The sequence below is a fragment of the Aethalodelphis obliquidens genome, unplaced genomic scaffold, assembly GCF_003676395.1.
Source record: "Aethalodelphis obliquidens isolate GAN/ISIS:26980383/991018 unplaced genomic scaffold, ASM367639v1 scaffold28, whole genome shotgun sequence".
Lineage (NCBI taxonomy): Eukaryota > Metazoa > Chordata > Mammalia > Artiodactyla > Delphinidae > Aethalodelphis > Aethalodelphis obliquidens.
In genome coordinates this window covers 4,622,154-4,640,359 of record NW_020837972.1, presented here as the reverse complement: position 1 = coordinate 4,640,359, position 18,206 = coordinate 4,622,154, and the positions used below count along the sequence as shown (strand labels likewise).

Sequence of the window (18,206 nt, the reverse complement as noted above, 5' to 3'; positions counted from 1 at the left end):
TCTTGATAGTGTCCTTAATTTTGACAAAGTCTAATTTGTGTAATTTTTGTTTGTTGCTTGTGCCTTGGATATGACAGCTGCCATATTTTGAGCCCAGTCCATATGCCAGGGCTCTGATAAATCCTCACAGCAATCCTACATGGTGGGAACAATATCCCCATTTTACAGATGAGGAAACTGAGGCCCATGGAGGTGAAGTTTCTCCCTCAAAGTCACCAGATAGAAATTGAACTGAGTCCAGAACCCTTCTCTCCTGAGCTCTTTTCCTTACACCTTCACTGTTCAAAGTGCAATCTGCAGACCAGTGAGTTTATTAGAAATACACAATCCCAAGCCCCATACAAAACCAAGCGAATCAAAATCTACATTTAAGATGCTCCTTTTGTGGTTCATGTGCACATTATAGATTGAGAAGCACTCTGTACCACACTCTGTCTGCCCCAGTGGCCATAACCTTGACCATCCTCAGTTATCAAGAGAGCAAATCTCTATTAGAGTCTCAAAAGTCCTGACCATGGCCAGGAAAGTGTAGGCTGCCCACATTAACTGAGCACCTTCTCTGTGCCAGGCCATGAGTCATGTACAAGGAGAATACTGGGAATAAGAAAACATCACTCCTGCCCTCCAGGCATTCATATAGTCAGTAGAATTCAAAATGCAAATGAGAGCTGATGATAAATTCTCAGATTTAATTGTTGCAGTATCGTTCCCCCAAGGCCCTTCAGAATTTTTCTTTTTTTTTTTTTAACAAAGAAAAAAAATTCAAACCATAGGGAAGTTGGTCTCCATGCCTCCCTCACGTTAATTTTTATCTATGTATGAAATCAGAGAGGAATTAAGCCTCAATTTGTGCTAAGAAAGACGGATGGGGAGCCGCGGCTGGCAAATTGAAACCAGTCATCAGTCGGCTTAATAAGGCAAGGAATGGGAGCAGAGAGGCCGCAAATGAGTGGCAGCTCGGGGAGGACAGATGGCCGACGCCCCCCACCAGGGACAGTGTCCATCTCCTTGGCTCCTGAGCTATGGGGCAGTAATGCTGGCTACACTTTGAGCACCTACTCTGTGCCAGGGACAGTGCCAAGCCCTCTACATGCAGTGTTGCATTGACTTAACCACCACAGTCCCATAAAGAGGGTGGAATTAGTATTAACATTTTACAGTGACCTAGAGGTTCAGAGATCTTCAGTGGCTCGTCCTAGATCCACAGCAGATAAGTGGCGCTGGCCAGATTTGAACCTTCACTTTTGGATGGGGATTCAGGAGAGGTAGCTGGAGAGCCTGCGTCCCAGTGCTCTGTCCGTGGTCCTGAAAGAACTACGGTACAAGACCTCTTGGTAGTGTCTTTGCTGTAGGTCACAGCAGAGTCCAGAGCAGAGAAGGGAGCTATCTGCCTTTCTCATCAGTGCACGTCCTTATTAGTCATGCAGTCATTCAGCAAACATTTAATGAAAACCAAATATCCTAAAAATAAGTCTACCTCCCCACATTTGTATAACTCTTTCTAGTTCACAAATCACTTTTTAATATTTATTAAATTTTTATGATAAAAGTAATACATGGCTCTGGTAAAAAAAAAAAAAAAATTCCAAGAAAGTGTTGAAGACTGTAGCAAATCACTTTTACATTCCTGGTCTCAGTTGATCCTTGCATATAGCTCATTGAAATAGATATAGCGGACCATTTTCTAGCTTCTTTTTTCCCACGTAAAATATGGTGAATATTGTCCTATATTCTCAAGTTCTTTGAGAACATGTTTCTTCAAAACTATATGAATGACACGCATTTATTTCACCAAGCATCTGTACACGGACATTCATGTTCCTTCTGTTTTTTGCTCTTAGAGGCAATCTGGCAGTGAACATCCTCATTCATACATTTTTGTGAAACTCTCTAAATCTTTTCTTAAGGTAAATTCCCAGAACCTTAATTACTAGGTCAGAGTGTTTGAACATATTTTCCAGAGTTTTCATCAGATTGCCCTCCTGAAAGGCCACAGCAACTTGCAATCTAACCACTCCTGAATGAGAGTGACCATTTCCCATCACTGGAGATAGCTTTCCAGTTTATTGCTGCTTTTTATCTTGACCAATTAGGTGGATAAAGATAGAATATAGTTTAGATTTGCATTTCTTTTATTACCAGTGAGGCTGTATTTTTTTAGTGCTTACTGAGTAATAAAAGTATATTTCTTCTTTTGAGAACTGCCTATTTATGTCCTTCTTAATTACCATTTTGTAATTAGGAATCAGGGCACAGCCAGCGCATGGAAGAATCCTTAAATCACAGCCATTCATTCCCCACCATGGAACGCACATGGCAATGGTTCTAATCATGGAATTAGACCACCTGTCAAACAAGATGAACCTGTCTCAGGAGGATGGGACTTTTCCCATGGTTTCTCTCTTCCCCAGCCTATTTCCTCCCATGAAGGGGTGGGGAGTGGGGAAGGATGAAACCCTCACTTCCTCTCTCTCTCTGTCTCTCTCTGCAATCTTCTCACTGCCCACCCACCCCTACTCTCTGACCCCAGCCCCTTGTGGAGGGGCGGTGCACAACGCCACCATCGGCCGCGTCCTGTCCCCAAGTCACTCTGGAAATACCAATGGGAGCCAGTTCTGTGTGTGGACAATTGAAGCTCCAGAGGGCCAGAAGCTGCATCTGCACTTTGAGAAGCTGTCACTGCATGAGAAGGACAGGTAAAACTCTGAGGGTCCCCAGCCAGCCTCATTCCTTCCCAGAGTGTTAGAACGTGGCTTGCGATTTGGAGTCTTGAAAGGACTGAAATGCTGCCTCATGGACGTCAAGAAAGGAAGAGCTGGGGAGGGTGGCAAGGATATTAGAGACCATCATCTTCGATCTCTTCCTTTTACACATAAGGAAACTAGGACATACAGAGGGGAAGGGACTTACCCTAGTCACACAACAGGGTAGGGGGAGAGACAAGAAGGGAATCCAGTTCCCCGACCTCGAACTGCCTCATCCCTTCTCCTGCGCATCCCTTTTTGCAGTTGAACAAGGAGGGAGTGTTTACTGAGCATCGGCTCTGTGCCCAATCATGTATTAGCCTCCATGGAGAACAGGAGAGAAGTAGGAAACATTGGTTCCTGGCAGTTGAGATGGAAAAACCAGACTTATGTACAAGAAGGAACTAGAGAAGATACAAGGCAACATCTAAGCAAGAGTATGTCTGTAGATGCTAAGTTATATGCACAGAATCCAGAATCTGAAAACGCTGAGAACTTATTCTAGAATATTCTGGAATGTTCTAGAAAATTAGGGTCTTAGCTGCTTAGACTTGCTGTCTTAGGTTGAGTTTCCTTGGAAACAGACAGAGTGACAAAGACGTGAGAGAAAGTGGTTTGTTTGGGAGCTGATCTTAGCACCAGGAAAATGAGCAGAGAAGGAAAGGGAGTAGATACAGTATGTATTAGTAGGCAGGTGACTGCAGAGACAACTGGGTCTCTATCTTCTGCGGGCCTCCAGGAAGCTGCGTTGAGCAGGGCTCAGAGCGTTCCTATCGGAGGGTGAGGGAGCTGGGTATTTATCCACCCCCACCATCCATGTTGGAGGAGGCGTGCTCCTGGACACACTGACTCCCCAACACTGCCTGCCACCCTTGGAGCTGGCTGATTCTCAGAGACTCTGGAAGCCAGCCGAAAATGGGTAAGGAAAGAGTGCTATGGGGATGTGGGTAGGGCACCGACAGAGTGTCGGCACCTTAGAATTCTGGAATTGTCCGATGTTGATCTTAGAATTATATAGTGTCCTGGCTTCTTTGAAGCTTCAAATCTAGACCATTAACCTCTAGGAAAGGATTCTGAGAGAAAATACCAGAAAACTGAATAAGTTACCCAACTCTGGAGGCTACTTCCTTCCAAGTCATCCAGCTTTATCCTGAACAACTCCATATCAATAAATCACTACTTTAAAGTACAAGGTGTGGGGCTTCCCTGGTAGCACAGTGGCTAAGAATCCGCCTGCCAGTGCAGGGGACATGGGGTCGAGCCCTGGTCCGGGAAGATCCCACATGCCGCAGAGCAACTAAGCACGTGCACCCCAACTGCTGAGCCTGCGCTCTAGAGCCTGCGAGCCACAACTGCTGAGCCCACGCGCTGCAACTACTGAAGGCCGCACACCTAGAGACTGTGCTCTGCAACAAGAGAAGCCACCATAATGAGAAGCCCACTCACCACAACAAAGAGTAGGCCCCGCTCATCACAACTAGAGAAAGCCCATGCAGCAATGAAGACCCAACGCAGCCAAAAATAAATAAATTTATTAAAAAAAAGAAATTCTCTTCCACCTGGGAACTCTGGGAGCCAGTGTAGACACACACACTAACTTCCCCATTCCTAGCAGCGAGAGAGCAGAGATCATTGTCCCTCATCTCCCATCAGTTAGATGATGGCTGCTCTCAGAGTTTGTTAATTCCCTGACACACTGGCCTGTCACCTGTGCCAGTAGCTGGGGCGCTCCAGAGAAAGCCTGCAGGACAAGGAACACAAGTGCAGAGAAATGGTAAGAGCCTTGAGGAGCAACTAAGCACATGCGCCACAACTACTGAGCCTGCGCTGTAGAACCCACGAGCCACAACTACTGAAGCCCGCACACCTAGAGCCTGTGCTCCGCAACAGGAGAAGCCACTGCAATGAGAAGCCCGCGCACCACAATGAAGAGTAGCCCCTGCTCACCGCAACTAGAGAAAGCTCAGTGGGTAGGGAACTGGGGACTAAAAATTGGGACTCCTGACTGCAGGCACGGTGGTCTTAGGAGATAAAAATCAGTGACAGAGTGTAGCAGGGGTCCAATGCTTAGTCATTTGACTTGCATACCGACTCTGTCCTGCGCACTCTATATCCATGGTCTCTAATCCCCACACTCTGGTGTAGGTGTGCTTGTACCCATTTTACAGATGAAACAGAGGCTCAGTGGGGTGCAGTGTTTTTGTCCAAAGTCACTCAGCTCAGAAGTTAAAGTCGGAACTCTGTCTGATTATATATATATCAGTGTTTCAGGAATGATATTAGCCCAATCATCCCAGCTTCTCAATTAGTAATAATAATCAGTATCTATTAATTCATCTGGTCATTACATCACACCCAGCACTTTCCTTAAGAGCTCAGAGTCTATCCATGAGTCTGGGACAAGCATTGTACAGAAAGGGAGACAAATTCGAATAGATGAAGCAGAGTGCGCGGGCGAGTATGGGGTGAAATCGGGATGTGAGTCTGGGATTGAGGCCGCGAAGTGGGTGGTCACAGCACACACCTCCCACTGCTGTGTATCAGCGGCCCGAGAAGACCTCATATTGGCTCTTGTCTCCTTCCTCACTGCCAGGATGATGGTCTACAGTGGGCTGACCAACAAATCCACTCTTCTCTACGACTCCCTCCAAACCGAGAATGTCCCCTTTGAGGGCCTGCTGAGTGATGGCCACACCATCTGCATCGAATTCACGTCTGACCAGGGGCGGGTGGCCTCAGCCTTCAACATCCGGTTCGAGGGTGAGGGTCCCGGAGGCTGCCCCGTCTCCTAGGGTGGCAGCATGGGAGCAGGGGAAGCATGGCGGGGCCGGGTCATGGGAGGTAGAAATCTGACCTGCAAAGGATTGGGGAGAAGCCGTAGCTAGAGTGACTTTTGGACTTCCAAAGGCCGCCTCTGCAGGGTTGGGAGAGCAGAGGTTCTTGTTCCCATTTTAGATAAGAAATAATGAGGCCCGAGAAGCCAAGTGAATGGCCTAAGGGCCCTCAGCAGGTCAGTGGGAACTGGAATGTGGGGTCTGGTACCCGTTTCCCTTGGGGCTTCCCTGAACAGCAGGAGGGGCCCCTGCTTCTGAGACACAGCCCTGTGAGCCACCCCTGACTCATTTGAGCGGCTGCCCTCTTTTGTGTCCTGGCCCCAGCCTTTGAGAAAGGCCACTGCTATGAGCCCTACATTCAGAATGGGAACTTCACCACGTCTGACCCGACCTATAACATCGGGACCATAGTGGAGTTTACCTGCGACCCCGGCCACTCCCTGGAGCAGGGCCCGGCCATCATTGAGTGTATCAACGTGCGGGACCCATACTGGAACGACACGGAGCCCCTGTGCAGAGGTGAGTGGGTCACAGCCCTCCTCCCAGGGCACCCCAGAGCCCTCCACCCCTTCAGATGAAAGGCCCAGCTTATATACCGATTTTAGGAGTAGAATCCTTTCTGGAGCTCACCCTCCTTTGGGTCAGGTTTGCTGCTGGTCCTTGAGAAAATCACAAAATGGGTAAAATTGAAAAGTTGCCTCTTCCTCCAGGCACAAGACCCCATCATGCACAGCTTGGTGAGAAGATCGCTGCATGGATTTCAGCTCCTACCTGTGCTATGCAGACATGTGCAGTGCACAGCCTGCCCAACAGCACATGGCAGCCCTGAGTCTAATTAATGATGATGATAACAGTTGTTAATAGGAGTGCAAAAAACTCCTATTTTTTGATTTCATTCTCGCTACAACCCTGTGAGGTGCATATTATTATTGATTCCGTGTACAGCTGAGGAAACAAGCTGTGACGTGACATGCTTCAGAACACACTGAGGGTAATTGGCAGAGGTGGGAATGGAACTCAAGTCTCTCTGTTCTCAGAGACCTGTGCCCTGAGCCCCTTTGGACAATGTCAGCTGTGTGGAATCCTCATCTGCGGGGACTCCCAGTGCCCTGCCCTCCCCTATTTCTCCACGTTCAAGGCCACTGAGCCACCCCGAGCCTGGACCCATGTGGGGAATGTGGAGTAATGAACAGAGCCCTGGCTCCCGGCAGCCGCCACCTGGATGGTGGTTGGCGTGAAATCACAGCCTTGCCGTGGTGAGGGATTGATCCCTGTATTAAATGTGCTGGTTTAACAGAGTGGAATTTATTGGTGCTTTGGCCTCTGCCACACTGAGAATTTTCCAAAGCAGTAAACACAGAGTGAAATTTAAAGGGCCAGGTGCCAGGTGCGGCCACATCTCCGCTTCCAGTTCAGAGCCAGGGCGTTCCACAGTAACGTTAAGAATTACTGAACGCTTACCTTGTGCCAGGCGTTGTGCTGTGTTTGACATCCATGAGCTCACTTAAGCCTCAGAATAACCCAGTGAAGTCAGCACTGGTGTTTCTCCCTGCTCTACAGAGGGAGGCATCTGAGGCTCCAGGAACTTATTACATGCCTTGTCACAGAGCCTTTGGTGGCAGAGGCAAGACTCGAACCCAGGTCCATCTGACTAGAATGTACCATCTCTAGTTACTATTCATCCTACTCAAGGGGAGGGCTATTAAGGATGCACTTGAAACTTTGAACTCTGTCGTTCGTCCTGAAAGAACTACAGTCATCCTTCAGTATCCACAGGGCACGGGTTCCAAGGCACACCCCCCCACGCCCCCAATACCAAAATCCGTGGATGTTCAAGCCCGTTATATAAAAGGGCACATCCTCTCATATACTTTAAATCATCTCTAGATTACTTATAATTCCTAATACAGTGTAAATACTGTGTAAATAGTTGTAAATACAATGCAAATGCTATGGGAATGTCCTAAATGCAATGTTAACGCTATGTGAATAGTTGCCGGTGAGTGGCAAATTCAAGTTTTGCTTTTTGAAACTTTCTGGAATTTTTTCTTCAAATATTTATGATCCCCTGTCGGTTGAATCCATGGATGCAGAACCCACAGTACGATGTCCTTGCCCCACCTTTGCCAAATTTCAGCTAAAGGAGGCAGGTGGCCAGTCCTAATTTAATCATTCCGCACACATGTATGGACTGTCTGACTTCCTAGACCACACTCTTAACTGTTACACCAGATCTGCTTCCTTATGAGTAATGTGTGTGTGTGTGTCTGTGTCTTTACAGCCATGTGTGGTGGGGAGCTCTCTGCCGTGGCCGGGGTGGTGCTGTCCCCAAACTGGCCAGAGCCCTACGTGGAAGGTGAAGATTGTGTCTGGAAGATCCACGTAGGGGAGGAGAAACGGATCTTCTTAGATATCCAATTGTGAGTGTTTATGATGGGTGGACCCCCCAGGCCAGCCAGCTGGGGAAGAAATTGCTCCTGCTTTATTATTTCAACCAATATTAATTAAGCATCTACTGCGTGTCAGGGACTGTGCAAAGAACTGGTGTCCTTATGGTGAGGAAGTGACAACATCATACACACCCAGAAGGAGTTCCTGTCCTCAGGAAAGTCAGTTGTCTAAGGAAACAGGCACTAAGTGAGGAATTGCAGCGATGTAGCTTTGTTAAGCACTGTAAGGAAAGGTGCCTGATGCCATGAGATTCTATAACGGGGACTTGATATAAAGAGGAAGGTCAGAAAAGCCTTCCCTGAGGATCTGACAAAGCTCAGAACTAAAGGATGAATTGGAATGAATTCATCCAAGAAGGAACAGAGTATGCAGAGGCCCTGTGACAAGAGCAGGCACAGCATTTTCAGAGGACCGAATGGCTAGTATGGTCAGGAGGAGGAGGGAAATATAACATGTACACTCTGTACCACAGTAGTTTATTTTCCTATCTATCTCTCTCAACTAGACCAGAAGGTCCTTGCAGTCAGGACCTGGTCTGATTTATCTCTGTTTCAGGGTCTAACACAGAGCCTGACACATAGTAGATGCTCAGAAAATGATTGCTGAATGAAGAAATGCTGTCATGAATGGACTTACCTGGCTATGTGGCTGTTTCCAATATTCAGTGGGGGTACCTATTAGATGCTCCATCCAGAACTTTCCCTAACTCCCCAGGAATCAGGAGAAGGGGACAGAGACACACAGTGGTGGCTAGAAAAGCAGAAGAAAGGGCTGTCCAGCAGATCCAGACACGTGGCTGGGACAGTGAGGGGATGGCAAGTTTGGAAGAGCCTCTCTGGATGCAGCCTAGGGGTCAGCTCTCCCCTCAAGCCTGAAGTAGAAACCCACTTGTGTGGGAAGCATGATTTGGGTGCTGCTTGGCTTTGCAGAGGAGCCTGGCGAGAGGGAAATTATTTGCAAGATTTTGTGCCAGCACCCTACTGTTTTGATTACTGTAGCTTTGTAGTACAGTCTGAAGTCAGGAATTGTGATCCCTCTAGCTCCATTTTTCTTTCTTAAGATTGTTTTGGCTCTTCGGGGTTTTTTGTGTTTCCACACAAATTTAAAAATTTTTTGTTCCAGTTCTGTGAAAAATGCCATTGGTAATTTGATAGGGATTGCATTGAATATGTAATTGCCTTGGGTAGTATAGTCATTTTAACAATATTGATTCTTCCAATCCAAGAACACAGTATATCTTTCCATCTGTTTGTGTCATCTTCAATTTCTTTCATCAATGGCTTATAGTTTTCTGACTACAGATATTTTGCCTCCTTAGGTAGGTTGATTTCTAGGTATTTTATTCTTTTTGATGCAATGGTAAATGGGATTGTTTCTTTAATTTCTCTTCCTGATATTCTGTTGTTAGTGTATAGAAATGCAACAGATTTCTGCATACTAATTTCATATCCTGCAACTTTACTGAATTCATTGATGAGCTCTAGTAGTTTTCTGGTGATAGGAAACCCCATTCTAAAGCTCCTTCCTCCAGGAAGCCTTCCATGGCTCCCCACTGCCCTCATGACAAATATAAATTTATGGTCCCAGTTGATGAGCACCCCGCCACCAGAAGTTGCTGGGCAAACCACCTCAGTCTTCAGCCAGGAGAAGAGGAAATCAACTCCTGATATCCTGGCTTCTGCTGAAGGTCCTCCAGCTCCATGCCCCAAGACATGGTCTGTGGTCCCCTCCCTTCTGCCCAGCTCAGCATCCTCTCCTCACAGCATGCATCCCTTACGGGTGGTTTTGCTTCACCAAGACTGACCCACATCTCCCCTTGGTGTCAGAGGCTTGAAAGAGGAAACAGGAAAATGGGAACCCTGCTTTCATCCCCTCCAGGCATCAAATATTCAATTAACCTTCATCTCAACATGGGATGGGGTTTTATTTCCACTACAAAGCGCACGATGCAGCAGCCCATCCAGGAAACTGGAGCATTTAAGCAGAAATACTTCCCCAAAGCCAGGCCACCAGCAGCGTTAGCGTCAGAAAAGGAAGCCTTGCAGGGGGCGCTTTCTTCTGACCATCTTGGCAACTCTAGAAGTGAGTGCTGGCTAGGAGGGAGGACCCCTGGGCTCCCTCCTCTGTGCCCTGACAGTGGTCCCTGAGCAGCTCTGGACCCGTCACCCAGCCTCTCTGGGCCTCACACTCCTTCTCTGCAAAGGGACGGGTTGCCTTGAACAGAGAGGATGCAAACGCTGACTCCTGCAAGGTCAGGCAAGTATCATAAAATGGGAAGTGGGGCTGTGTGAGATAATGTAGAGCTGGGGGAACTGTGTTGAAGTGGGAACTACATCCCCACCTAACATCATGTAAATTCAAATTTTTAAAAAGTTTATTTTATTAAAGTATAGTTGATTTACAATGTTGTGTTAGTTTCTGGCATACAGCAAAGTGATTGTTATATATACATATATATATACACATATACATGTATATGTATGTATACATGTACACGTATATGTGTGTATATACACATATGTACCTATATATGCACATATATGTTATATATACATATATATGTATATGCCACCATATATACATTCTTTTCCATATTCTTTTCCGTTACAGTTTATCACAGGATATTGAATATAGTTTCCTGTGCTATACAGTAGGACCTTGTTGTTTATCCATTCTCTCTATATAATAGTTTGCATCTGTTAATCCCAAACTCTCAATCCTTCCCTTCCTCTATCCCCCTCCCCCTTGGCAACCACAAGTCTGTTCTCTATGTCTATGAGTCTGGTTTTGTTTCATAGATAAGTTCATTTGTGTCATATTTTAGATTCCACATATAAGTGATATATGGTATTTGTCATTCTCTTTCTGACTTACTTCACTCAGTATGAAAATCTCTAGGTCCATCTATGTTGCTGCAAATGGCATTATTTCATTCTTTTTTATGGCTGAGTAGTATACTCTGTGTGTGTGTGTGTGTGTGTGTGTGTGTGTGTATATACACACACACACACACACCACATCTTCTTTATCCATTCATCTGTTGATAGACGTTTAGGTTGCTTCCATGTCTTGGCTATTGTGAATAGTGTGGCTATGAACATAGGGGTGCACATATCTTTTCGAATTAGAGTTTTGTCTGGATATATGCCCAGGAGTAGGATTGCTGGATCATATGGCAACTCTATTTTTAGTTTTTTTTGAGGAGCCTCCATACTGTTCTCCATAGTGGCTGCACCAATTTACACTCCCACCAATAGTGTAGGAGGGTTCCCTTTTCTCCACATCCTCTCCAGCGTTTGTTATTTGTAGATTTTTTAATGATGGCCATTCTGACCGGTGTGAGGTGGTAACTCATTGTAGTTTTTTTTTAGTTTCTTTTTTGGCTGCATTGGGTCTTTGTTGCTGCGCGAGGGCTTTCTCTAGTTGCGGTGAGCGGGGGCTACTCTTCGTTGCTGCGTGCGGGCTTCTTGTTGTGGTGGCTTCTCTTGCTGTGGAGCACGGGCTCTAGGTGCGCGGGCTTCAGTAATCATGGCATGTGGGCTCCGTAGCTGTGCTCATGGGCTCTAGAGCGCAGGCTCAGTAGTTGTGGCACACAGGCTTCGTTGCTCCACGGCATGTGGGATCTTCCCCGACCAGGGCTTGAACCCACGTCCCCTGCATTGGAAGGCAGATTGTTAACCACTGTGCCATCAGGGAAGTCCCTCATTGTAGTTTTGATTTGCGTTTCTCTAACATAAATTCAGTTTGTTAAAATAATGCCCCCTCCCCTCCAAAAAGTATCTGCTGGTCAGATTCACACTTGAGGGACCACAAGTCTAGATCCTTTCTCATGGAGGTGATAAAGAAAGCCATTTTCATCATTGAGCACTCAACGTTTGCAAGGTTCTTTCCAAATGTTAATTAATTTACTCCTCAAAGTTCTCCTAGAAGGAAGATGCAACTATTATATTCAACTTATTCCACCTGCCTTCTTACCTCTTACTTGGATGTCTAAGAGGCATCTCCAACGACGTGTCCCCAAACTTAAACCCTTGATTCTCTTTCTCCAAACCTATTTCGCCTCATCTTCCCATCTCAGAAAGGAGTCACCCATCCTGCCTGCTGCTCAGACCCAAAAGATGCGGAGTTATTCTAGAGCAGGAGGACACTGGTCAGCATTCCACAACGGCTTTTCTTGACAAGTGGGGTGGGGAGCAACTTCCTGATTTGCAACATTTGCCAATTTCCATGGTGTAAATACTCCCACTGTGGCCAATATTAAGCAACCAACACAAAGCCAACAGGGTCACCAGATGCCTGGACAGTCAACAGTCAGCGCACATGGCCCAGTAGGAGCCACCGGCTCCAGCACACTCCCTGTGAACAGGATTCTTCCCGTTCTCCTACACCTGTACCCAGGGCCTCAGTACGTCCCGTTGATTCTACTCAAGACTTCAATCTGCCTGGAGTTGAAGCATCTCTGACACCCCCACTGCCACCACCACTGTGGTCTAAGCCCCCGCTGTCTCGTCCTCAGTTGTCTCCCTGCTCCTGCTTTTGTCCCTTTGCGGGCTGTTTTTAACCCAGCACCCTCCCTGGGTGATCACATCATGCTCTGCCTCAAACCCTGCAATAGCTCCTCATTCTATTCAGAGTAAAAGCTGAAGTTCTTACAAAAGCCCTATGTGATCTGACCCTGGTTACGGCTCCTGCTTCACTTCTTTCCACTCTCCTCCTTGGTCTCTCCTTTTGGCCGCACTGGCCTCCTTGCTGTTCTGTAAACATACCTCAGGGCCTTTGCACTGGCTGTCTCCTACCACCCCACCGCCACCCCGCCCTGGAATGCTCTGCCCTGAATATCCATATAGCTCACTCCCTAGCTTCCTGCAGGTCTCTGCTCCCATATTGCCTCCTCTGAGATGTCCCTCAACACCCTTATCTAAATTAGCAGGGGGCTTCCCTGGTGGCGCAGTGGTTAAGAATCCGCCTGCCAATGCAGGGGACACAGGTTCGAGCCCTGGGCCGGGAAGATCCCATATGCTGCGGCGCAACTAAGCCCATGTGCCACAATTACTGAGCCTGCGCTCTAGAGCCCGTGAGCCACAACTACTGAAGCCCGCACACCCAGAGCCCATGCTCTGTGACAAGAGAAGCCACTGCAATGAGAAGCCTGCGCACCTCAACGAAGAGTCGCCCCCACAAGCTGGCAAGTAGCAACGAAGACCCAATGCAGCCAAATAAATAAATTAGCAGGACCTGGAGAAAAAGCTTTCCTGAAAAAGCAACTTTTCTAAGTGGGCGGTTCTCAACCAGGGATGATTTTGCACCACCCCCTGCCCCGGGACACTTAGCAATGTCTGGAGGCATTTCTGGTTGTCATAATTGGTATGTGTTGGGAGGGGGGAGACGCTACTGGCTTCTAGTGGGGAGAGTCCAGGGATGCTGCTAAACATCCTGCAATGCACAGGGCTGCCCCCACCGAGGAATTAGCGGACCCCAAATGTCAATAGTGCTAAAGCAGAAAAACCCTGATCTATGCTGAACCGAGACCAAAGGACAGATAGAAGATGAGCAAAGTTGGAGGGAACAGTGTTCCAGCCAAAAGGAACAGCATGTGCTAAGGTCCAGAAGCAGGAAAGCGTGACTCTCTTGTTATTTGTCTGTAATATGGAATATATGCTGAGCGTTTAATGCATCCCAGGCATTCACATCCCAGGCACCTTCACAACAAGCACATGCAGTGGGTCCTCGTATTATCTCCATTTTACAGAGGAGTAAACTGACGCTTATAGAGTAGAACAGTGACTATGATCACATGGCTGGGATTCCAGCTCTGCTTGCCCTGTCTCCAGGGTCTGTGTTCTTCACCAGCTCATGAGAGGAGCTAGAGGAAGCCCTGTGTGTCTGGAGCTCAGAGATATAGGAGGCGTGGCATCAACAAGGAAGCAGTAGGATCAGGCAGGGCCTTGAAAGCCACATGAGGAAGTCTGGCCTTGCCCAAACTCGGCAGCAGGGGAAGGGGTTTAGGAGCTCGCAGGGTTGAGCCTTTGCAGAAGGGAGCCGAACGCGTGGGTCCCAGCCCGAGGCTCCCCGGCAAACCCTGGCTCACGCTCGGCAGAGCGGCATCTGGGCCCGGCACCCCCTTCCTCCCACTGAGGGAGTGAAAATAGCGTCTCGCCAGCGAAGAATGCACGAGGCCCAGGAGCTGCTGGGTTTAAATTATCTTGCTCGGTTTCCGCTGACAGTTTTAGTAAACCAATTTGGGTTTGATAGTAAAAATAATTCCATCCTCGGGGCCCCTCACGTGGCCTAAGTGTTTGCAGTTGTTATTTATCACGTTGGCGAAGGGGAAGGAGTTTGCACTGCTGACCGAGCTGGGTAGGTCGCCCATAGTAGGTGCTGGAATGTTTGCTGAGTCATGAGGATATCAGCTGAGTGTGCCACGTGAGAGGGGACTTTTCTTCCCCTCATCCACTGGGCAGGTCTGTGGTGCTGTGGGTGTTAGGATAACAGTTCTAATTAGCCATCATTTATGAAAGACCTACTGTGTCCTAGGCCCTGAGCTGCATCGTTTATACCCATGAGCAATAATGAACGTGAACATTATTACACAGAGATAATAATTACATAAATTAGCGCTAATGTGAGTAGAGATAATTACAGAGGGGTAATTACCCAAATTTAGAGATAATGTATGCAACGCACATCACGTGGGGTCTGGCACCTAGTTGGCACTTCGTAAATGAAGACTGCAGTTGCCAGGAAGCCTTATGAGACAGCTGTTCTCATCACCGCTTTATGGTTTTGGAAATGACAGCACAGAAAGGTGAATCGGCTTCCTCAGGTCACACAGCTAATGAAGGACAGAGCCAGGGCTTGTGCACACACTGTAGCGTCTACTTTCATTGACTTGAACAGCCTTTGGGGGCACCAGCTATATGTCTCAGTGATGAAGCAGGAAGGCTCCCAGGCCTCCAGCAACTCAAAGGTCAGGAAGGGAAGTAGGGCCATGAACAAGATGCAGGCAAAGTGCTGTGGCTGGAGGAATGGGGCGCGGGGGGGGGGGGGCAGTATGGGGCACTGGATTTACCTCTGCGCATTGTGGAAATGTCACAGAGCGGGTGACATCCAAGCAGGATTCTGAAGAGTGTCAGTTGGTCAAACTGTAATGGGGGAATGGCATTCCCCGAGAGGCCCTTGTGATCAAAGGACCCAAGCAGTGTTATAGTGACCAATAAGCACCCAGTGGATGCCCTGAATTGCAGCATTAATTAGAACCCTCTGCCTTGTATTGTCAGTATTACAGATAAGAAGGGGTGGGTGCATAAGGTGAGTCAGGAGCCCCCAGGCTAAACCTTCTTCCCACCCCAAATGCCTAGTCCCTAACCCACCATGTACCTCCCAGCTCCATCAGGAGTCTGCTGCTTACCCTAGAATGCAACCGAGCATGAATCTTTTACATCCTTAAGCATTTCTTAAATCTCTCTTCTCTCTTGCTCTTGCTCTCTCAAAGTGTAAAACATAGAAAGGAGAATAAAAGAACTAAGGAATGGTTGGAGAAGACATTCTAGAATGGAAGAGCTGGGAGGTGCCCAGAGAGGGGAGGTAACTTGCCCAGCATCGCACAGCAAGTCAGAGTTAGGACCTGAAAGATAGCCTGAGTGTGGCCACAAGAGCCGAGCCCAGGGGCCAGCCTTGAAGATGCCACATGCCAGAGGAGACACGAAGGTTCTAGAGTCAAAAAAAGAATTGCCTTTAAAGCCTGACTGTACTTCTTACTGGCTCTGCGGCCTCAGGCAGATGACTGAAGGTGGTGATCCCTGCCTCACAATGGGATGTTTTATTTACTTTATCCCCAGGGCCTGGCATACAGTAAGTGCTCAATAAATATTTGTTGAATGAGAGAGAGAGATGGTGAGTGTGTATGTTAGTTAAACAATACGTAAAGTTCTTAGTAAGGTTTCTGGCATAAAATAGGCAAATAACCATCCCTACTATATGCCAGATTTTTGGTTAAACATTTGGCAGGAATTATTACATGAATGATAACGGCAGTTATCATCAGCATCAAAATCATTGTCTAAATTCATTGAGCGCTTACTGTTCGCCAGTCACTAAGTGCTTTCCCCATGTAGGGTCATTTAACTCTTCACCAAGAAACCTATGTGATAACATAATGATTACCCCCATTTCACAGATGGGAAAACTGAGGCTCAGAGAGGTGAAGTCACTTGCTCAAGGTCACACAGCTAGAAAGAGGCCAAGTCAGGATTTGAACACAGGTCTCTGAGGCCAAAGCCGGTGTTATAACCACCCAATAAATGGTAATGAGGTGCTCCACAAGGGAGAAATCCCTTGCCCCATCTTACAGAAAAAGAAATTGAGGCTCAGAGAGGTGCCTTTCTCCCATTTCCTGGACACCTACATATGTTTCTGGAAGAACAGAATTTCAGCCAAGCTCCAGCTTGCCTTTCTTAGCTCCACTGTGGGGCACAGCCCCAAATACCTCCCTGTTTATGGGCCCCAGCACAGTCCTCCAACCAGGAAATAAAAGAACCTAATGACAAACCCCAGTAACCATATGATTGATAGCTGTGGAATATTTCTCTTCAGCTGCTGCCAGCCTGTTCTGTGCTAAGTTAATTCCAAGCCCTAAAAATTAAGTGCCTGTCCGGAGGCACTTCCGTCCATCAAACAGAGATATAGCTGCTTTGGGTGGAAAGAACTCAGCTCAAGAGCCAGACAAGAAGGGAGAGTCAAGACTTGAGGGCAGCCCCCCAGCAGCACAGATATCCAGACACCAACAGAAAACATGGGAGAAATGGCCACAATAGAAATGAAAGCTTTCCAATCCATTAGTGGAGGGAGAAGGGACTTCCCCAGAGCCACACATTCTAGGGAATCTGAGAGTCATTCTAGGGAATCTGAGAAGGAACAGCACAGTTCATAGGGCCCAAATTCCATCCTATTGCAGATGAGGAAACTGTGACCCAGAGATGGGAAAAGACTGTCCCAAGACCATTCTATCAGTCAGCTATGGCCATGTAACAAACTACCCCAAGCTCAGTTGTATTATTTCTCATGAGTCTACAGATCAGCAAGGTGGTTATTCTGGTCTGAGGTGGCTCACTCCTGTGTCTTTGGGCAGCTGCGGGTTAGGTAGGTGGCTCCGTGAATCGTGGCTGGCCTTTCTTACATGTTTCTTACTGGCTGTCAGACAGTCTAAGCAGCCCTAGCCTGGGATGGCTCACCTCTGCTCCACGTGTCTCTCACTCTCCAACAGTTAGCTCAGGCTCCTTCCTGTGGCGACTGGCCAGGGTTCCACAACCATGAGCAGAAGCATTCAAGGCCTCTTGAGTGAGCCTAGACTAGGAATTTTCTCAGCATCATCTGCCGTATCCTATGGCGAGTCACAACGCAAGGGCCAGACCAGATTCAAGGGGAGGAGAAACAAGCTCCACCTCTTGGTGGCGGATGCTTGGAAGCCTCCCTGCAAAGGGTATGGACAGAGGGGCAGAGCTTTGAAATCATTTTCACACTCAAGCTACCTCAGCCAAAGAGGAATAAGGGTTAGAGCTCGGGTCTCCTGGTCCTAGTCCAAAGCTCCAAATGACATCCCTGTGCACAACTGACCCTAGGAGGTGGCCATCATTATCCCCATTTTACTGATGAGGAAACCAAGGCTCAGAGAAGTGAAGTAACTTGCCTGCAATCCCACAGCTAGGAAGTGAAGGAGACAAGATTTCTACCCAGAGCTTGGTGCCTGGCATAAAGAAAGCTCAGAAAATGTTTCTTTCTCTACCTGATGCTTCCTACTTGTGGGAGGCACTCTGGAAAGATGCTGAGTTTTTTTCAGGAAGAGGAAAAGGCTTTTTTTGCCAGTGATAGGAAGTCTGGAGTTCAGGTCCTAACTCTTCTACTTATTGGCTGTATGACCTTGGATAAGTCACTTTACTTCTCTGAGCTTCAGTTTCCTATCTTTAAAAAGAATAATACTGTGGTACCCACCTCTTAGAGTTCTTGAGAAGGTAGAACTCTTGGCAAGGGCCTGATACCGTGCACACACTCAATACTTTAATTGGCAGCTCTGATGATGAGGGTGATTAATTCCTTCCATGACGTGTGAACAAATTGAGCTCCATTATACAACTACACACACACACACACACACACACACACACACACACACACACACACA

General features: G+C 47.4%; 1 protein-coding gene across 1 annotated transcript in view; it reads left to right on the top strand.

Moving 5' to 3' along the window:
* Positions 1-18,206, top strand: part of SEZ6L (seizure related 6 homolog like) — a 70,680-nt gene that overhangs the window by 7,001 nt on the left and 45,473 nt on the right. The window contains exons 5-8 of the mRNA XM_027124440.1: positions 2,531-2,696; positions 5,338-5,504; positions 5,903-6,097; positions 7,860-7,998. Of these exons, the coding sequence (XP_026980241.1) occupies positions 2,531-2,696; positions 5,338-5,504; positions 5,903-6,097; positions 7,860-7,998 (667 nt within the window). The remainder of the gene's footprint in view (positions 1-2,530; positions 2,697-5,337; positions 5,505-5,902; positions 6,098-7,859; positions 7,999-18,206) is intronic.